General features: G+C 33.2%; 1 protein-coding gene and 1 long non-coding RNA gene across 3 annotated transcripts; one reads left to right on the forward strand and one right to left on the reverse strand.

Annotated features, from left to right (window-relative positions):
- Positions 1-502: 502 nt before the first annotated feature.
- On the reverse strand, positions 503-1,847 carry LOC134713891 (uncharacterized). The gene is made up of 3 exons (XM_063575174.1): positions 1,483-1,847; positions 1,003-1,071; positions 503-737 (listed from the first exon to the last, which is right to left on the reverse strand). Exons 1-3 carry the CDS (start codon positions 1,778-1,780, stop codon positions 511-513), a joined length of 594 nt encoding a protein of 197 aa, XP_063431244.1. The 5' UTR covers positions 1,781-1,847; the 3' UTR covers positions 503-510.
- Positions 1,848-3,794: 1,947 nt separating this feature from the next.
- LOC134713892 (uncharacterized) lies at positions 3,795-13,285 on the forward strand. Of its 2 annotated transcripts, none has more exons than XR_010106411.1 (4): positions 3,795-3,896; positions 6,069-6,146; positions 11,581-11,593; positions 13,256-13,285. It is a non-coding gene; the product is annotated as an uncharacterized LOC134713892 (long non-coding RNA). The 2 variants fall into 2 exon arrangements; XR_010106410.1 differs by lacking the exon at positions 13,256-13,285 and adding an exon at positions 12,915-13,158.
- The last annotated feature ends 9,170 nt before the right edge of the window (positions 13,286-22,455 follow it).

A 22,455-nucleotide genomic window follows, 5' to 3' on the forward strand; every position in this document is an offset into this window, starting at 1 on the left:
CCGTTTCAAGAAGAATCATCTGAAGGTGTACAATGACCACATGTATTTATATAATTTGTTGTTTCTATCTGAATTAATACCGTATAGTTTCTATTTGAAGTGACTTGTAGGTCCATTGGGCCTGGTGTAATTAAATTGAAATATGCCAATATTTTACATAATTAATTATACACAATGTCACTATAATAAACATATTTGTATTGTATTGTATTATATTATATCGTGTGATATTAGGTACTGTGAGTGATTATTTGTGACCAAAGTATCCAAAAGAAGATGTGGAATGCAACTCTCTAAAAGAAACCAAATGACACAGAAATTAACATTTATAGGTCACCATACGGCCTTCAACAATGAACAAAGCCCATATCACATAGTCAGCCATAACTTGAAAGACCCCGAAATGACAAATAAAATAAAATGTTAAAGTATGTAAGCAAAAATATAAAGTTTATTTGTTGAAATAAAATAAATACAATATTTATAAATAAGTTTTCACATTAAAAACATTTATACGGACACATCTGGTAAGCCGGCAGGTTTGATTGTGTTTAGTTCTCTGGCAGGTCTTTTTCTCTTTTCTCTTTTAGTCTGATGGATAGCACCTTGGTGGCCTCCCTCTGCTCTATTTCCTCTCCTTAATTTTTGTTCCGTTTTTCTATTTTTTTCTTTTAGACGCTTGTCTCTTCTTGCTTTTGCTTCCTGCCTTCTTCTGGCCGATTCTTTTGCCATTTTCCCTAAATACGACAAAAGAAGAATACATATTTAACTTCCTTATATTGCTTATGCATATATTTATTATGTTTCTGGTTTTTTTTTATAGAATAGCCGGGAAAAACATATATGACATAATCCGATCTGATTTTCAATATGTTTGGCTCCCATAACTCCATCGCTAGAAAAGAAATTAATATAATTACGTGTATAAACATGATATCAATCTTTCAAGTCACTGTATTAAGATGTACAGTAAATTTGATTATGCGAATCTTTTAAAATTACCTTTATCAGCCAAGGCATCCATTCGTCGAATCTCGACCATAAGTTCCTTATCTTCATTATCATATATATCTATAAGAGAAAAAAAAAATGTTGTTTAAAATTTGTCCCCCCTTTTAAAGACCTGAATAAGAAATCAGATACATTAAAACATAGAAAATACAGAAGGTTTTGTATTTTAATCTACGAACTATATTTCTTAATCATATATGCATCAGTTCGATAATACACCAGATAGTGGTATGAACTGTATATGGAAGAAGAAGAAGTGATGCATAATATGGCATAAAATTCAAATTCAATCTTCTAGTTATTTCACAAATTTGCATTTCCAGTAAATTTCAAAATTCAACATTCGAGTAAATTCCCAAATTCAATTTTGCAGTAACATCCCAAATTCAACTTCCAGTTTATTCCCAAATTCACTAACTTGCAATGATCTTGCCTTCCCAAATTCTAACTTTTTTTAATCTGAATACATACCTTTTGACGTACTAGCCTTGGATTTATCAGTTAGTCTTCCTCTTGATGGGTCATTGGAAATAGAGATAGACGGAAGTCTCCTGGGCTTTGTCATCTCACTTTCTGTTAATGTCTCAACAACAAATCTCATACCACCGGATCGCTCTGAGATTATCCCAACACTCTGTAACTCCTGCAATATTTCTGTAGATGGTCGCGTTTCGTTTCTGTTTATTATCTCGAGAGAACTAGAAACAACACTTATTTTGTTGTTCCGTATTCCTTTACAACAATTAAGTTTAGCAAATGATGCTCCCATTTTTTCTTTTGGTTTTGTTTTAAGCGGGTTTCGAACTGAGGTTTCCAAGTCGTAACTGTGACGTTTAAAATCATTGTTTGTGATTTAACGTCATGTGTCAGTTTGTTGCAATGCAGTACAGTGCATACTAGCTTGATAACATATTTTAACCTGCATATGTTATCAAATTAATTATCAAAGATAGGTCGTAGCTTTTGTATCTAAAAACAATATATCAATTTTCGTCTCTGAGAAACCAGCAATATAAAATTATACTCACTTTCAAGCTTCATTCATACATTTTTTATTCAAATTTATTAGTCCAAAGATGTTTTACAAGGATCATCAGTCATTTGCCATTTATTTGAAAACTGAATTACTAATGTATGAGGGTAATTACCGAAAAATATTTAACTAAAATCATTGATACAAGGCAATATAATATTACGATCGTTATACAACCGATAAAAATGGAAACGACGTTAAAAGTTATGACCGAAGCGCTTTTCCACGGGTGTCATTCGGTTTATCGAGAGAAATGAGCGTGAAATAATATCTAACGGCGGTCAAATATTGAGCGACGATCGTGAAAGTTCTGGTAACGGATCGTGAAAGACATTTAATCGAGAAGACATATGAAAGGTCAATACATATTCTAATTTAATTTATTGCACAGACAAATTTACGACAAAATAAAACTGTCTGTCATAATGGTTCAACAATGATATTATGCTTGTGGCGACGTCAAATTATGATAACGGACAAACTTGCAAGACATTTCCATTAATCCGGGTTTTTTTTTTATAGATAACCCTGTAATCTCAATGCTATTTGGTGTACCAACTTCAACTTTAAATTACTTTTTAATGGTGTAGTTATTAAAGCCGAAAAGTAATCTTCACGAAATCAAATCTCTGTTTTTTGGCCGTAAAATTTTGTGAAGGTAAAGGCATGAAAGTTTAACTCGGACATTTCGGCAAGACATTGCAAATCTATTGTTTTGAATTGAATATGTAGCTCTATTTTTTTACTTTTTCAATTCGAATTTTGGGAGCTAACGCTTAGTACAAGACGATCGTGCTTACAATTTAATGAATTATCTGTTAAAATTTTATTTTTGAACTGAAATGTTTCAAGTTTCCAAATTAAATTTCCGATGGGCATTTCCGTACATCATATTCTTTTGAAAATATGTATGCAAATTTTAAATGGAGACAACCATGTTAACCAATACTGAAATATATCACTTCATAGAATGTTCATGTAAAATTTCGAAGAGTTGCGTTAACATTTCACGATTTGTTCGAGTTATGTGTTTCGAGCTTGTTACATGGCACAACGCTAAGTAACTGTTTATCGGGATAATCTCTTTCTAAGTCTATGGATATTATATTTCATAATGTGAAAAATTCAGAATCAATCGTTATTTTCATGTATAGTTTTAGATTTTTATTTCAGCTGACTTCTATAAAAAAAAAATCCAGTCAATATTTACTCAACGCTATTTTTCGCGGTAGACAACTAGTAGCCATATCTAACGTTGCGTCACCTATCTGTTTACATGATTTATAAAATGTAAAAGATTGTAAATATTCTTTCATACATAAAAATATACTGGATATAACACATGTAAAAACTACACAGTTTGGTAAGAAAAGTTTTAAATTTGCAGCTGCTACTCTGTGGAACAGGGCCTACTTGAGCATTTCAGAATTCAAAACAGCTTTTTTTTAAATTTAAAAGCCTTATAATAGTTATAGATCGTTATACAGTCTTGCTTTCAACTTTGGTTCAAAATGCTGTTGTTCTGGCTGCAAACTAGAAAAATAATTGATTTTGCACCTAAAAATCATCAATAAAACCCAAAAGAAGTTGGCGTATCTTTTGCATACGGCTTTAGAAAGGTTAAACTTGTGTTTTGAACTTGAACAGATTTTACAATACTGTATGTAGGCTTCATGGTTCATTAGACAAAATACCTCACGGCTATTTATTGGGCACTATGATTTAGTTCTTTTGTTCTAATTTGTGAACACTTTATCACTGAAAAGAGAGGGAATTCATTTCGAATTACTAGTTACCTTTAACAGGCTGTTCACTTAGGATATCACTTTGGTTGGAAAGTCTATTGCATTAGGTAGGTTTTATTCTTTTTTTAATGATAACATGGTGGCTGTGGACAAAACGAGTTTATAAAAAGACAATCCAGAAAGAAGATTTAACATTCAAATTTAACAATTCAGTAATCTGCTTTGAACTTGTAAACACTATTATATTTTCTCTGGCGGGTCTACTCGACCCGTACGGCATGCATTTCAGTTTTTGTTGTTGAAATAACCTAATCTTGTCTGCTTGGGAACAACCCCTCAAATGAGGGGTAACCTCTCAATGTTATATAATGACTATCCCTATTATGATGGGTACACTTCAAGTGAAATAAAAAATGTTTTTGTAAAAACCACTTAGAACAAATGAGCACATATTTATATTATTTGAAGAAACTTTACCCAAAGAACCATGGCATAGGCTGATCCAAGGGGGGACTCGAGCCCTCCCTTTCTTTGGAAAAAATTGGTTGATTATTTAGGGAATCACTGAAGCAAGACTGGGACAGGGCCCCCTTAGGACAGTCAGTGGGTCTCCCCTTATGAAAAGTTCCAGATCCGCCACTGAGAACTCTACAACTATCTGGTATTATATGGTCAAAACATGTCCAAGAATTTTTCTCTTTTTAAGTTAAAAAATCTTTATTTATTCTACAACAGTAAAATGTCACCCCATTGACTGATGGACAGTCCCTAATTTAAGGGATATCTCCACCTGAGGTGGCAACCTGTATATACATTTGTGTAGGTCCTGTCAAAAACATGAATGATACAACAAAATCATATTTTTGGTGCATTACGTTTGCGCGCATTACTATTACATTTGCGCGCAAAAATCATTACGTTTGCGCACATTTTTTTGACAGGTAAACTCAGGTAAAATAAGGTAATAATACTTATTTATTTATAATTAGTTCAATTATTTATAAGTATAAGTACTCATTCCGTTAGTCTTGGTCCCCTACTCACCAACTATGAGGTGGATGTTAGATTTCGAGCAAGATAAGTCCGTTTTATTATACACAAGCACTATATCCTAGAACTATGTACAGATAGACATGTTAAAATGTTAAAACGCTAAAACATAGCTAATGATAAAGGTTAAAGTATTGATAATTTCATTACTTTACATGTAGGTACGTGTCAAAACTCCATGTTTGTGCCTTGGTGTAACTTTACAAACTAACTTAAAGCTTTTCACTCTGAAATATTCGCAATGAAGTTACATGTATTAAGCTATACTACGGAGTTTATAATGATCACTTTATAATTGGTTTTATAATTCAATATGAACAATATATAGTTTGAATTAAGAAATATTTTCAAAATTAATAATTCAAGTGATAGTCATATTCATTATGAAAATTAAAAATATATAGTCAATTATAGTTTAATTTAATTTTTATTTATATGTTTACCTGAGTTTACCTGTAAAATGTATGCGCGCAAATGTAATCAAAAGTTGCGCGCAAACGTAAAACATTTTAATCCCCAAATGCGCGCAAACGTAGTGCCCCCCCCCCATATTTTATGTTCACCATGGAAATGTGCTACATGCACAATATGTGAAGCTAAGAATTATTTTGAATTAATAAACTTGGCATGTTTTTTTTCCCTTGTATGCTCTCTCTGCAATAATGCCAAGGAAGCTATAGTTATAAAATTATAAATTTAACATATTGAATAGGAACAAATTACTAAAATGTCAAGGCACAGGCCATCATCAAAAATAACTTTTAAGGTGCTCTTGATAAGTTTATTTTACATGACTTCATGAGAGAAAGTTTTAAACATTTTCCTTGTTTAATTTGGTGTAATGAAAGACCAAGTGTATTTCATCTTTTACCTCACCTAATCCACATTGGAAAAAAAAATTGGTGGCTTATATAGGGAATCACTGAAACGTGACAAGATCGGGCCCCCTCTTAGGCAGCCAATTGGCCCCAACTTAAATTTCTGGATCTGCCACTGGACTGATAATGCAATATGTTTTTAAGTGCCTCATGGAAGACCACAATTTGGCACCATATTATGCACTGACGCCTCCACATAATTTGGAAGATTTTTCAATGTCTTAATGACAATATAACATGGATGAAGTGATAATCCCAATGATTGCAGTGCAATGAATTAGAATGGTACCGCAATGAGTCTAATTGCATGTTGTCTCATAAATATAAGAATAATTTTATTTTGTATTACAGATGGATGAGCCCTGAGATGAAAGTTCAGTCCTACACCTGAAGGAAGACGGTTTCATTTTAGTTGCCAGATAAGATGATGTAAGTATGGTCATTACAATTGTTATTTGAAACTATGTTAACATTTGTTAGATATTAAAAATTAGTTTTAAAATTAGTTGGAGAAACAGCTTGAAAAATCATTACAAATTAGTCAAAACAAATCTTGTTCAAATTTATTGTTGAATGAAATATATTTTATAATTTATATAAAATACATACAGTAATACAATTCTTTATAATTACTTAATGTCTATAATACATGTTCTGATAACTTGAAATCTTAGAGTGCAATAAATATTAAGATAATTTTTACTCATTATAATACCCCTGCTTTGAAAAAGTGGGCGGGGGTAGGTAATACTGTTTTACCTCTGTCTGTCTATCCATCAGTTTGTCCCATGAACATTTTTTCTTCACATTTTTCTTATGAACTACAATACAAGATTTCTGGAAAAAAAATTCGGGGTTTATATATATCAACTATACAGTGTGATGCGTTTTCAGATTTATCAACCAGTAACTTCCTGTTTACCGAATATGTGTGTCATTTTACACCTGATAGCCAAGTTGAAAATATTCGTCACTTTTTTCTTAGGAACTACAATACAAAAATTACTGAAATTTGGTTTCAGGGTTTATACAAGTCAGCTATACTGTGTGAAAAGTTTTCAGATTTATCACTCAACAATTTCCTATTTAACGAACACTTACATATTTTTACTGTGGGGGTATCATCAGTGACCAGTAGCTCACAGTTTCACTTGTCATCTGTAATTATAATGTACTATCATATGTACAATTGATGCTCCTGCAGTGCAGTAACTGCGTCTGTCAGTTTGTTTAATAAAGAATAATAAGAATGTAATGTAATTGTATTATTAATAAACAACTTGTCCTAGAATTAAGTAATGACATAAACCATGCTTTCACATTAATTTCTAAATTAATTTAAACAGCAAATAGTCTCTTAACAATGATAATTTGGAAACCTAGCTATTCTCTTAGTCTTACTGAAATTGTCTGAATGCAAGTAAAGTTTCTGATTGCCAATATGTTTTTTAAAGTAATTTGAAAAATTGATTTGATTTAGTAAAGATTGTTTGAAATTCAGTTGATTCAAGTCTTGAATCATTTTTATCAAAATGTATATATCAGATTGTTTTGGTTAGCCACCAACTTCTGATAATTTGACATGCACATTAATTTAAAAATACTGATTATATCATCTGATTGAAAAATATGATTTAAAATGAAAATAGTCAATGATCAAAGTAAGCAAAACGGTAATTGACCAATGATGTAGCTGATTTAAAGCCACTTCTTTTTGTTGAGCCTACGAATTTTGTCGAAAAAGTGAAACATAGCAATCCTACATTCCCTGGTTCATGGCGTCATTCATAAACATTCACTCTGTGGTTAAAGTTTTTGTCGAGCATGTGACATAGGGATAGTGATCTGGTGGCTGCAGCGTTAGCTTAGCTATAAACTTCTTAAAAGCTTTAAATTTTAGAAAGGGAAGACCTGTATGTTTCATACTTTGTATTATGGATGCCTCATGTTATGAAGTTTCTGTCAGTCACATGTCCAATGTCCTTGACCTAATTTTCATGGTTCAGTGACAACTTTTTGTAAATTTTCCCTTATAATTAATGAGATAACGGTAACTATATTTGGTATGTTCGTACCTTGCAAGGTCCTCATGCTAGTCAGACAGTTTTCTCTTGACCTTGACCTCATTTCATGGAACAGTGAACAAGGTTAAGTTTTGCTGGTCAAGTCCATATCTCAGATACAATAAGCAATTATACGTCTAGTATATTCAGTGATTGGAAGGACTGTAAGGTGTACATGTCCAACTGGTAGGTGTCATCTGACCTTGACCTCATTTTCATGGTTCAGTGGTTAAAGATAAGTTTTTTGTGTTTTAGTTTGTTTTTCTTTTACTGTTGGTCAACTAAAATTATTTGGTGTATGGAAATATTTTATGATCAATATGCAGGGGCGTAGCAGCCGGTACGGCAGGTACAGCACTCGCCGTACCAATTATATTAGTTGGAACGGCATGCCGTACCTACAAGTTACATAAAAAATATAAAAAAAACAATGATTTTCAACGGGAATAGGGAAAATAAAAGATTTTACAGAAAAAAATAATGATGGAAAAGTCCAAGTAGAAGTCATAGCAATATACACCATAAACATTCATAATCAAAGTTCGAAAACTCGTGAAAGTATTATATACGATTACGAGTAATTGTCCTGTATAAATGAAACTATGGAATTTTTTACTTACAAAAAAAATTAATTGATCATGCATATGGTCATGAACAGTCATATTACTATCAATAGCATGTTACTGCCTTCTACAATTGTTCTGGTTTAAACACAAATGTCATGGAAGAATCAAAGTTAGAACTCTCGAATGGAGAAACAAACGTTGTGCGACAAGGCATGGAATTTTGTGCGACTGGCATACAAGATTAAAGTTTAGCAATCTATAAAACCATTTTAGTCCAGCATTTTCTACTTAAGAAAATACCTGTACCAAGTCAGGAATATGAACATTGTTATTCATTCGTTTGATGTGTTTGAGCTCTTGACTTTATCATTTATTACGGTATTTTCGTTTTGAATGTTCCTGGGCCGGGTTCGGTATTTTTGCTATTTTATATTTTGCAACAAAAATATTGTCAGTTACTCTGTTTGCATGCATCATAAAGTTATAGTAATCATGACTAAATATAAACGAGTTGTCCCAATTTTATTGCGTTTCAATCTATCCGCTACAGAGACAAATAAACTATCTACACATTGTTGAAATGCACATTCTGCTTCTAGGCACCAAGATTATCGGAATATAATCCAACTTCAAAAACACCATACAGTTACACACTTTTACTGTTTTATAAATGCATGTAATAGTCATGTTTTGGTTATATCTATTTGACGTGGCTCGGTACTTTATACATCCCGCCATTGGGATATCATTTGTGCTATGGTAAATTTTTGTGGTCGCGTCTTTCATATTTGCTAATGTGCGTTGTATTTATGGCTTTTTGTTTTCCTTTAAAGATTCTAAGACGTGTTTGCAAAAAATATTGCCTTTGAACAAAACATACGAAAAAAACTGAATGCGATTTTCTATTTTAATTAAACACTTTTTTTAACGGAAAATAACGATTTTTTTTCTTCATTTAACAGTTATAGTGTGATTTTTTTATATAAAAAAACTAAATGATCAAAAGTTCAGTGCGACACTTGGTTGTATATTATTTCTAGTAATTTTGGAGTGTTACACTCTACAAATCTGCAATATACTGTGTGATATCGAGAAAAAAAACCTAAAAGTACTCAGCGTTCCGTGACGCTAAAATCTGAAAGCAAGTGTTGCGAATATTCGCCGTGGATATACATCTAGCAGTCACATAGTAGACGTGTCAACATTTGCATGATCCTTAGAAATACAGTACACAATGATAGACCAGTCCTAGTAGTCGTAGTGTTTTTGTTTATTTTAGTCACTGAAGCCCCAAGTCTGATCTTCAACGGATTACAAACACGTTTAATGCTACTAGAAAATGCTATTCAATTATATTCCTTCAACTCTCTGCATCTCACTGTTATGTTTTTTTCCCGTTTACCAACCTTTCCCCCTGAAATAACTGGAATTTAAACTTTTACTTAATTTGCTACCATGATATCTCAGTTCGAATTCTGGTGAGGGAAAAACATCAGATTGCAAGCAGTGATGGCGATACAATATATTCAAACTAATCTATAATCACGATGCCTTTGTATATGACTTGTGAATTAGGATGTCCCTCTCTGGATCAGCTGGAAATGTTCTTGCTTTGTTTGTCTAAGTTGTTTGAACATTGTTATGTTGCTATTATATTATCGCTTTAGCAGTTCTAGCATTGTCGTCATTAACTTATTGATCGTTATTGCGATGTAACCATATTCACAATGAAAATAACATTTTTTGCAGTGTCATATTAGATTCGTCGTTTGTCTTACCCTTACTTGATATTATATGAGAAATTCTGAAGGTTATCCATCATGTTTATTTATTGGTCTTTGTAAAAGGAATTTTGAAAATCTGTTCATCGGTCTGATCATAGTTCCCTTTACTTCCTGAATACGTTTAGCGAAGATTTGATAGTATAAAATTAGTTTAATAATTTCCTACAACCGGTATGCATATACGGAATGGCGCTCATTTTTTTTCTGTCAAAAATTTTCAAGTATTGAAGGAGCATGCAAACAGGCCTCGCAAGGTGTACAACACAAATTTAAAGTGTGTGTATTTTTTTTTCGACACGATTCATGTTTCAAATTCTGTTTTCTATACTTTGAAATTGATTTAAACACAAAAGAGTAAAATAATTGCCCATAAAACTAGTTTTTTTAGGAACGAAATTTAAGTGTCAGGAGATTGTCAGAATGCAGGATTCAAGATGCACTAATGACTTTATCATAAATTTTTATATTTTGATTTAAAAAAAAAAAGAGTAATATTTTAAATTGTTGCCCATAAAACTAGGGTTTTAGAGAATCAAATTTAAGTGTCTGGAGGTCGTCAGAATGCAGGATTTTGCACTATTTATTAAAATTTTCCCGAACCCCTTGCCGTATAACTGCCTCTGCTTCGCGACCCATCATGATTTTCGGCCGTTCCAATATAAATTAGGATGCTACGCCTCTGATATGTCAGTCGCCCAGATTTTATTTGACCAAGACCTCATGTTCACAGTTTACTGCTCATTTTCAAGTTTTTGTGTTTGTCTGTTTTTCTTTAACTATAAGCAAATTTTTTTGTCAATTATATTTTTTATATGGAAGAATTAATAGCAGTACATGCCTGCCTGTCATTGTTCATCTGAGCTTGACCTCATTTTCATGGTTCATTGGTCAATGTTTAGTTTTCTTGGTTAAAGTTAAGTTTATGTGACAGTTGTTATAAAGCTGTATATTTAGCACTGTCAACATAATATAAATGATTAGTAAAGAAGGCAAGACATTGCAGGCTGTGCACTGACTTGTTGAAATTTTAATTACTTTCTTAAACTATCCTGGATTTCTACCAAACTTGGACAGAAGCTTGTTTATGATCATAAGATAGTATCCAGAAGTAAATTTTTGTTTTTCCACATTTTACTTATAAATGGACTTTATCAAACATTACATACAGTCTGCAGATATTAAAGTGTTTTTTTTAAACTTTTATTGGATCCACTAAATATCCTGGAATTTTACCAAACTTAGACAGAAGCTTTTTGTTATCAAAAGATAGTATTGAGAGGAATATTTTTACAAAAAATTTCCCTCATTTTTGTTTAGCCTTCGATTTATAGAAAAATTAGGCTAGACACCATGTTTTTTTTATGTATTTTGAAGAAGAAAAAAAATTAAAGGAAGCTAAAAGTTTTATATTTTGTTTGATATTCTTAAACTTATTTTGTTTTTGTTTCAGATTCCAGCACCAGGTAATTAATAATAATGTTTATCTATTTCCTTTTATATGTTTTTCATGTGTATGGTTGTTTTTTTTCCTTTCTATTCTATAGGTAATTTCAAATAATTGATATGGAGGTTGGTTTATCTATTTCGTTTTATATGTTTTCATGTGTATGTTTGTGTGGAAAGACCTATAGGTTATCTTCTAATTATTTTTTATTTTGTTTTCTTCTACCTATTTTTTTCGTAAGCTGTTGTGTTGTTTTGCAAGATGTTGCTTAGATATTTGGAATATGATATCGTACAGTTTGTACACTTTTGTAACTACTACTGCGTAACCAAATACTTTTCCATGTAAGAGTTATCTCCCCAAACACTGTTTCTATTGTTTTTTTCAAAAAACATCGCAACTGTATAAGCAATCTTATTAAAATAAGCTCTCATCACTTGCTCCTCGATTTTTTATATGTTGCCTCACACGGCAACATATAAAAATCGAGATGCAAGTGATGAGAACTTATTTTAATAAGATTGTTGTATAAGAAACCAACAAACTTTTTTTTCCAATTTGCTCTTTATATCCTCAGGATGTTTTCGTTTAATTTGACCAAAGATTAAAGAATAAAGATTCTATATGAGATTTATTTTCCATTTTGTATTTGATATAAGTGAAATGTTTTTTGTACTGGAAAGGCCTAGGATCATTTGATTTGAGATCCTTGATCTATAAAAATGAATATGAGGTCAAGGACATGTTCAAAATTATGATTTTGGCTTGTTTATATATTACAAACTTTAAAAAATCTTAGTAATATCAAGAAAACATTTTTAAGAATTATTAGTTGCGACATGTCCTTATACGAAAATTTGAGTTGAAAGGGTAGAGACACTTAATGAGAGTTTTTCCCCTTGTAATATCTAAAATTACAGGTATGGTTTTATAACTCATTTATCATATATAATTAAAATATAGGGTATTTTGATTTGAGGCCCTTTGCTTTTAATAACTCATTTGTATACATAATAAAGTCATGGGACTTTTTGCATTAGGTTGCAATCTATTTAACCTTGAGAAACAGATTTAGTGACCTTTTCTAAACTGGAAGTAGCTATTTTTTTCACTAAATTAATGTAAAAGTAAATAGAACCATATATTTTTAAAATCAGTGTCAAGTAAACAATCAAACAATACCGAAAGTGATATTTTTCAAAGTAAAACAAATCTTTTTTTTATATATTTCTTTTGTATAGAAACCATAAATTTTTGGAATCGGGGTACAATAAGCTGGAATCAACATTCATAATTAAATTTTATTTTTTTCATATTAAAATTATCCAAATTTCCTCTAGGTGGCCACCCAAGGATCAAAACAGCAGGTATGTTAAGATAAGATTGTGTTTTGTTTGTATGCCTTTTTGTCCAAGTTTCCTCTAGGTGGAGTCCCAAGGATCAGAAGGACAGGTATGTTAAGATAAGATTGTGTTTTGTTTGTATGCCTTTTTGTCCAAGTTTCCTCTAGGTGGCCTACCAAGGATCAAGAAGGACAGGTATGTTAAGATAAGATTGTGTTTTGTTTGTATGCCTTTTTGTCCAAGTTTCCTCTAGGTGGAGTCCCAAGGATCAAAAGGACAGGTATGTTAAGATAAGATTGTGTTTTGTTTGCATGCTTTTTTGTCCAAGTTTCCTCTAGGTGGCGTCCCAAGGATCACGAAGGACAGGTATGTTAATATAAGATTGTGTTTTGTTTGTATGCCTTTTTGTCCAAGTTTCCTCTAGGTGGCGTCCCAATGATCAAGAAGGACAGGTATGTTAAGATAAGATTGTGTTTTGTTTGTATGCCTTTTTGTCAAAGTTTCCTCTAGGTGGCGTCACAAGGATCAAGAAGGACAGGTATGTTAAGATAAGATTGTGTTTTGTTTGTATGCCTTTTTGTCCAAGTTTCCTCTAGGTGGAGTCCCAAGGATCAGAAGGACAGGTATGTTAAGATAAGATTGTGTTTTGTTTGTATGCCTTTTTGTCCAAGTTTCCTCTAGGTGGCCTACCAAGGATCAAGAAGGACAGGTATGTTAAGATAAGATTGTGTTTTGTTTGTATGCCTTTTTGTCCAAGTTTCCTCCAGGTGGAGTCCCAAGGATCAAAAGGACAGGTATGTTAAGATAAGATTGTGTTTTGTTTGCATGCTTTTTTGTCCAAGTTTCCTCTAGGTGGCGTCCCAAGGATCACGAAGGACAGGTATGTTAAGATAAGATTGTGTTTTGTTTGTATGCCTTTTTGTCCAAGTTTCCTCTAGGTGGCGTCCCAATGATCAAGAAGGACAGGTATGTTAAGATAAGATTGTGTTTTGTTTGTATGCCTTTTTGTCAAAGTTTCCTCTAGGTGGCGTCCCAAGGATCAAGAAGGACAGGTATGTTAAGATAAGATTGTGTTTTGTTTGTATGCCTTTTTGTCCAAGTTTCCTCTAGGTGGCGTCCCAAGGATCAAGAAGGACAGGTATGTTAAGATAAGATTGTGTTTTGTTTGTATGCCTTTTTGTCCAAGTTTCCTCTAGGTGGAGTCCCAAGGATCAGAAGGACAGGTATGCTAAGATAAGATTGTGTTTTGTTTGTATGCCTTTTTGTCAAAGTTTCCTCTAGGTGGCGTACCAAGGATCAAAAGGACAGGTATGTTAAGATAAGATTGTGTATTTCTTTTTGTCCAAGTTTTCTCTAGATGGAGTCCCAAGGATCAAAAGGACAGGTATGTTAAGATAAGATTGTTTTTTGTTTGTATGCCTTTTTGTCCAAGTTTCCTCTAGGTGGAGTCCCAAGGATCAGAAGGACAGGTATGTTAAGATAAGATTGTGTCTTGTTTGTATGCCTTTTTGTCCAAGTTTCCTCTAGGTGGCGTACCAAGGATCAAGAAGGACAGGTATGTTAAGATAAGATTGTGTTTTGTTTGTATGCCTTTTTGTCCAAGTTTCCTCTAGGTGGCGTACCAAGGATCAAGAAGGACAGGTATGTTAAGATAAGATTGTGTCTTGTTTGTATGCCTTTTTGTCCAAGTTTCCTCTAGGTGGCGTCCCAAGGATCAAAAGGACAGGTATGTTAAGATAAGATTGTGTATTTCTTTTTGTCCAAGTTTCCTCTAGGTGGAGTCCCAAGGATCAAAAGGACAGGTATGTTAAGATAAGATTGTGTTTTGTTTGTTTGCCTTTTTGTCCAAGTTTCCTCTAGGTGGCGTCCCAAGGATCACGAAGGACAGGTATGTTAAGATAAGATTGTGTTTTGTTTGTATGCCTTTTTGTCTAAGTTTCCTCTAGGTGGCATCCCAAGGATCAAAAGGACAGGTATGTTAAGATAAGATTGTGTATTTCTTTTTGTCCAAGTTTCCTCTAGGTGGAGTCCCAAGGATCAAAAGGACAGGTATGTTAAGATAAGATTGTGTTTTGTTTGTATGCCTTTTTGTCCAAGTTTCCTCTAGGTGGCGTCCCAAGGATCAAGAAGGACAGGTATGTTAAGATAAGATTGTGTTTTGTTTGTATGTCTTTTTGTCCAAGTTTCCTCTAGGTGGCGTCCCAAGGATCAAGAAGGACAGGTATGTTAAGATAAGATTGTGTTTTGTTTGTATGCCTTTTTGTCCAAGTTTCCTCTAGGTGGAGTCCCAATGATCAGAAGGACAGGTATGTTAAGATAAGATTGTGTTTTGTTTGTATGCCTTTTTGTCAAAGTTTCCTCTAGGTGGCGTACCAAGGATCAAAAGGACAGGTATGTTAAGATAAGATTGTGTATTTCTTTTTGTCCAAGTTTTCTCTAGGTGACGTCCCAAGGATCAAAAGGACAGGTATTTTAAGATAAGATTGTTTTTTGTTTGTATGCCTTTTTGTCCAAGTTTCCTCTAGGTGGCCTACCAAGGATCAAGAAGGACAGGTATGTTAAGATAAGATTGTGTTTTGTTTGTATGCCTTTTTGTCCAAGTTTCCTCCAGGTGGAGTCCCAAGGATCAAAAGGACAGGTATGTTAAGATAAGATTGTGTTTTGTTTGCATGCTTTTTTGTCCAAGTTTCCTCTAGGTGGCGTACCAAGGATCAAGAAGGACAGGTATGTTAAGATAATATTGTGTCTTGTTTGTATGCCTTTTTGTCCAAGTTTCCTCTAGGTGGCGTCCCAAGGATCAAAAGGACAGGTATGTTAAGATAAGATTGTGTATTTCTTTTTGTCCAAGTTTCCTCTAGGTGGAGTCCCAAGGATCAAAAGGACAGGTATGTTAAGATAAGATTGTGTTTTGTTTGTTTGCCTTTTTGTCCAAGTTTCCTCTAGGTGGTGTCCCAAGGATAACGAAGGACAGGTATGTTAAGATAAGATTGTGTTTTGTTTGTATGCCTTTTTGTCTAAGTTTCCTCTAGGTGGCATCCCAAGGATCAAAAGGACAGGTATGTTAAGATAAGATTGTGTATTTCTTTTTGTCCAAGTTTCCTCTAGGTGGAGTCCCAAGGATCAAAAGGACAGGTATGTTAAGATAAGATTGTGTTTTGTTTGTATGCCTTTTTGTCCAAGTTTCCTCTAGGTGGAGTCCCAAGGATCACGAAGGACAGGTATGTTAAGATAAGATTGTGTTTTGTTTGTATGTCTTTTTGTCCAAGTTTCCTCTAGGTGGCATCCCAAGGATCAAAAGGACAGGTATGTTAAGATAAGATTGTGTTTTGTTTGTATGCCTTTTTGTCCAAGTTTCCTCTAGGTGGAGTCCCAAGGATCAAAAGGACAGGTATGTTAAGATCAGATTGTGTTTTGTTTGTATGCCTTTTTGTCCAAGTTTCCTCTAGGTGGCGTCCCAATGATCAAGAAGGACAGGTATGTTAAGATAAGATTGTGTTTTGTTTGTATGCCTTTTTGTCAAAGTTTCCACTAGGTGGCGTCCCAAGGATCAAGAAGGACAGGTATGTTAAGATAAGATTGTGTTTTGTTTGTATGCCTTTGTGTCCAAGTTTCCTTTAGGTGGCATCCCAAGGATCAAAAGGACAGGTATGTTAAGATAAGATTGTGTATTTCTTTTTGTCCAAGTTTCCTCTAGGTGGAGTCCCAAGGATCAAAAGGACAGGTATGTTAAGATAAGATTGTGTTTTGTTTGTATGCCTTTTTGTCCAAGTTTCCTCTAGGTGGCGTCCCAAGGATCACGAAGGACAGGTATGTTAAGATAAGATTGTGTTTTGTTTGTATGCCTTTTTGTCCAAGTTTCCTCTAGGTGGCGTCCCAATGATTAAGAAGGACAGGTATGTTAAGATAAGATTGTGTTTTGTTTGTATGCCTTTTTGTCCAAGTTTCCTCTAGGTGGCGTCCCAAGGATCAAGAAGGACAGGTATGTTAAGATAAGATTGTGTTTTGTTTGTATGCCTTTTTGTTCCAAGTTTCCTCTAGGTGGAGTCCCAATGATCAGAAGGACAGGTATGTTAAGATAAGATTGTGTTTTGTTTGTATGCCTTTTTGTCAAAGTTTCCTCTAGGTGGCGTACCAAGGATCAAAAGGACAGGTATGTTAAGATAAGATTGTGCATTTCTTTTTGTCCAAGTTTTCTCTAGGTGGAGTCGCAAGGATCAAAAGGACAGGTATGTTAAGATAAGATTGTGTATTTCTTTTTGTCCAAGTTTCCTCTAGGTGGAGTCCCAAGGATCAAGAAGGACAGGTATGTTAAGATAAGATTGTGTTTTGTTTGTATGCCTTTTTGTCCAAGTTTCCTCTAGGTGGAGTCCCAAGGATCAGAAGGACAGGTATGTTAAGATAAGATTGTGTTTTGTTTGTATGCCTTTTTGTCCAAGTTTCCTCTAGGTGGAGTCCAAAGGATCAGAAGGACAGGTATGTTAAGATAAGATTGTGTTTTGTTTATATGCCTTTTTGTCCAAGTTTCCTCTAAGTGGCATCCCAAGGATCAAGAAGAACAGGTATGTTAAGATAAGATTATGTATTTCTTTTTGTCCAAGTTTCCTCTAGGTGGAGTCCCAAGGATCAAAAGGACAGGTATATTAAGATAAGATTGTGTTTTGTTTGTATGCCTTTTTGTCCAAGTTTCCTCTAGGTGGAGTCCAAAGGATCAGAAGGACAGGTATGTTAAGATAAGATTGTGTTTTGTTTATATGCCTTTTTGTCCAAGTTTCCTCTAGGTGGCATCCCAAGGATCAAGAAGAACAGGTATGTTAAGATAAGATTATGTATTTCTTTTTGTCCAAGTTTCCTCTAGGTGGAGTCCCAAGGATCAAAAGGACAGGTATATTAAGATAAGATTGTGTTTTGTTTGTATGCCTTTTTGTCAAAGTTTCCTCTAGGTGGCGTCCCAAGGATCAAGAAGGACAGGTATGTTAAGATAAGATTGTGTTTTGTTTGTATGCCTTTTTGTTCAAGTTTCCTCTAGGTGGCGTCCCAAGGATCACGAAGGACAGGTATGTTAAGATAAGATTGTGTTTTGTTTGTATGCCTTTTGTCAAAGTTTCCTCTAGGTGGCGTCCCAAGGATCAAGAAGGACAGGTATGTTAAGATAAGATTGTGTTTTGTTAGTATGCCTTTTTGTCCAAGTTTCCTCTAGGTGGCGTCCCAAGGATCAAGAAGGACAGGTATGTTAAGATAAGATTGTGTTTTGTTTGTATGCCTTTTTGTCAAAGTTTCCTCTAGGTGGCGTCCCAAGATCAAGAAGGACAGGTATGTTAAGATAAGATTGTGTTTTGTTTGTATGCCTTTTTGTCCAAGATTCCTCTAGGTGGAGTCCCAAGGATCACGAAGGACAGGTATGTTAAGATAAGATTGTGTTTTGTTTGTATGCCTTTTTGTCCAAGTTTCCTCTAGGTGGCGTCCCAAGGATCAAGAAGGAAAGGTATGTTAAGATGAGATTGTGTATATGTTTGTATGCCTTTTTGTCCAAGTTTCCTCTAGGTAGCGTCCCAAGGATCAAGAAGGACAGGTATGTTAAGATAAGATTGTGTTTTGTTTGTATGCCTTTTTGTCCAAGATTCCTCTAGGTGGAGTCCCAAGGATCACGAAGGACAGGTATGTTAAGATAAGATTGTGTTTTGTTTGTATGCCTTTTTGTCCAAGTTTCCTCTAGGTGGCGTCCCAAGGATCAAGAAGGAAAGGTATGTTAAGATAAGATTGTGTATATGTTTGTATGCCTTTTTGTCCAAGATTCCTCTAGGTGGTGTCCCAAGGATCAAGAAGGACAGGTATGTTAAGATAAGATTGTGTTTTTTTTGTATGCCTTTATGTCCAAGTTTCCTCTAGGTGGCCTCCAAAGGATCAAGAAGGAAAGGTATGTTAAGATAAGATTGTGTATATATGTTTGTATGCCTTTTTGTCCAAGTTTCCTCTAGGTGGCCTCCCAAGGATCAAGAAGGAAAGGTATGTTAAGATAAGATTGTGTATATGTTTTAATGCCTTTTTGTCCATGTTTCCTCTAGGTTGCGTCCCAAGGATCAGGAAGGAAAGGTATGTTAAGATAAGATTGTGTGCATGTTTGTCTTATATTAAGATGATTTAAGTTTGTATTACAGATGGAGGAGCCCAGATGAAAGTTCAGTACTAGACCTGAAGGAAAATTGATTCATTTTAGTTGCCAGCTAATGATTATGTAAGTATTTGGTCATTACAATTTTGTTTTAAACTATTTTTATAAAAAAAAATCGGGAATAAAAACCGATTTTTCCTTTGGCGACCACTTGAAATTTATTACAAAATTGTCCATTATAATTTCTTGTTCAAATTTATTTGCAAATGAAATATTATTTTAAAAGAATCATTGTAATTGTAAATAGACTGATCCCCCAAATTAGGATTTGAAATAAAACATGCATCACATTTATTTCTGAGTTAATTATTACAACAAATATACTCATATATAGACAATTTGGATATTTACATAATTATTTACATTTTAATTGGAAAAATAAGACTTTGTTTAGATTGTTTGTTCAAAATTGATACATCAGATTGTTTTGGCTAGCCACCACATTCTGATAATTTTCTGCATACAATAATTTCAGAAATAATGATGTTATCATTAAACAGTCTTCATAATATTGATTTCAAGTTAAAATGAAAATGGTTAATGAATTATAGGCAAAAAGAGCATTAAGACACAGAAAATTGCACCAATGACAAAGATCTGGAAAGAAGCTTAAAGAAAGAACCAAGTGTCAGTCAAGATGGCAGATGAGTAGCAACTCCATGGAAGATGTTTACTTAGATCTTCAACCAAGTCCAAGGCTTTGCCATGTAAGCAATAAAGCAGCAAGGATAGCAACTGGAATGAAGATTAATTATTACATTGATCTTCAACCAAGTCTGAGGCTTTGTCATGAAAGAAATAATGCAAGTATATTGAAGCCAATTAATTCTATACATTATCAAGAAAAATGTGATAAAGTCTATAAGCATTATCTATAAGGCAATACACATTTTTGTTATTTTGCACATTTACAACACACAAAAACAGATATTTATCAATTTGCTAAATGTATTTCCAGTACACAAATAAAATTTAATACCATGAAAAGTAAATCCTGATAGAATTTTTACTTCAAGGGAGACTAGTGCAATAAACTGCAAGAATGTCTCTTTCAGTGGGAGATAACTCACTATTACGCAATCAGAATACAAAATAGATTAATAAAAATTTAGGCTGGCAATTTAACAAATCAAATTTGTAAAATATATAATTTGTGTCAATTTTAATTCCTTTTTAGGATAAAACAGTGCCAATGTTTTCATGAAAGGGAGTAAGACTTGTGGTATAATTTACCTTAAATACAAGTACGTATATAATTCCTTTATTTAAACAAATTTTATCATACCGTCAATAAAAAGAAACAAACAATCAGCTATCACTTGGTTTGAAAACTTTTGGTCAGTTGTTTTAATGTTTAATTTATTAGTACTGGTAATTGAAAATGTCAACTCCAACTAGATAAAGATCTTTGTCTGGTTTTATTGGTGTTTTGTAGATAAGTTTATAGTGTACTGGTCATATATTTAACTTCAAAATGTCATTAACGCAAAATCTCCCCCTAAGCTGTCAAGGCTGAGAGGGATTCTCACTCTTTGAGGTTTATGAGGATGGAAAGTATGTTGTATTTGTTAGTGTTGTTGGGATGTTGTCACATTGATGTTTTCTCTGCATCTTCTTTTACCTTAAAATGTTTATATCTATTTCTATAAAATGTACATCAGTATAACAACAGTGATTCCTTTTTTACTATTTTGAATGACTATAAGCATTTTATTTTTCAGGTTAGCATTACAGCTTGTACTTACAGATTGATGTTGGAAATGGCTATTAAAGTTGACTTTTAAAGGTAATGAAAGAATTATTTTATAGGTTTAAAAATTTTCTATCTAAGATCATGTAAATTCCCATGTGATTTTTATAATCTTTTTACAATTTAAGATTTTCTGGAATGACCTGTCAAGTTTTAGGAAGGGAAAAATTACTGTTTTCAAAAGTTTCTCTGCTTTAATTGCATGTTATTCCCAGTTTGCTATTTTTTGCCTATTTCTGTTTCTTAAAATATGACAGAAAATTGAAAAGTATTTCTTTTTCAGATAACAATTACCGTGGCTGAAGGATATAATTATGTGATTTATTACTCCTTAAAGATTATGTGAATGTTCTTAACATGTTGACAGCTGAGCACTCTCTCTTCTCAAGACATCAGATTAAAAATCCTCATTCTGACACTGGACATGACTGCTGATTTGTATATCCTGCACTACCAAACGGACACCTTACATTTGCAAGGATTTTACTGCCAGTCTGTAAAAGACCAAGAGTGACCATGTTTCCCTTTGGGGTCTTTCTAACTCTATGGAACAGTTTCCACATTCATACAAATCTTGCATAAACAAGAGAAAGAATGTAATTGATAAATTCAAAAATAATAAATGTAAAGATTCTCCATTTTCAACAAGAGTGGAAGTTTTAATTAAGGTTAGTCTATTGTGTTTTGAATTTTCACACAACTTTCTTTTTCTCTCTACCATTAAATGCTATGGATTTGTTTTAACTTGTGGCTCAATAGATAAAATGGTTCTTATTAAGTTAACATTTACATTTGTTAAGAATGGAGAATCTAAAAATAACAAAAGTATTGTAAATATTTTTAGTATAGCAATGGTTTTATTTGGAAATCAAAAATATTATTGTCAAAATTGGTATAATGATACATTCAAGAGATTACAGGTAGCAATATATAAGTAATCCTTATTTACTACCAGTCACAGCCATTTCTTGACTAAACATCAAGTCTATATTGCTACAGGTATTTGACTCGGTTGTAATGGATCATAAGTCTGACAGGGTCAAGGGGAGATAATGCACCTGTTTAATGCCTCATACTAGAAGTTTCTTAAGGGCTCAGTTTACCAATATAACTTAGACATTCTCTTCTGTAATTTGATCAATAACTAAGAGTACTGAAATTGTTTTACAAAGCACCCATTAAACTTTTCATGCATTGAGTTATGCTAAGCATCTTTGGCTGAATTTTTGACAAGTCCAAAAAATAGGAGAATATTGACGAAACAATGTCCTTACTTTCAGGGAATGTAAAAATGATATAGTTTCTGTAAAACAATAATTTGTGTACTATATGTACTTAATGTATTGTAAAATTTTGTATATTATTGAATTATAGACCACCTTAACATATAATTGTCCATATTTTGAGTTTGAGTGGACAGACTTCTATAATTTTGATATAATTTGTCCCATAAGTAGTGCATGCACTACACTTTAAAAAACTGTTATAACAAATGTGCTCTTTTTTTATTTGTGTTTATTGTCTAAAAGAAATGCACTTTAAAATAACTGTTCTTGGGCCTAAGAGTCCAGTAAATGTAGATTCTGCAAGATCCCTGATCAGTATTAAAATGCAGATTC

Source organism: Mytilus trossulus, chromosome 4 (genome assembly GCF_036588685.1).
Source record: "Mytilus trossulus isolate FHL-02 chromosome 4, PNRI_Mtr1.1.1.hap1, whole genome shotgun sequence".
NCBI classification, from domain to species: Eukaryota; Metazoa; Mollusca; class Bivalvia; order Mytilida; family Mytilidae; genus Mytilus; species Mytilus trossulus.

Bases quoted from the DNA above. Each gene is read 5' to 3' on its own strand.
- LOC134713891 (XM_063575174.1), bottom strand. From the start codon at position 1,780: ATGGGAGCATCATTTGCTAAACTTAATTGTTGTAAAGGAATACGGAAC. The intron at 1,072-1,482 runs GTATGTATTCAG...TTTCTCTTATAG, and splicing joins CAAGGCTAGTACGTCAAAAG to ATATATATGATAATGAAGAT. The intron at 738-1,002 runs GTAATTTTAAAA...TGTCGTATTTAG, and splicing joins GGATGCCTTGGCTGATAAAG to GGAAAATGGCAAAAGAATCG.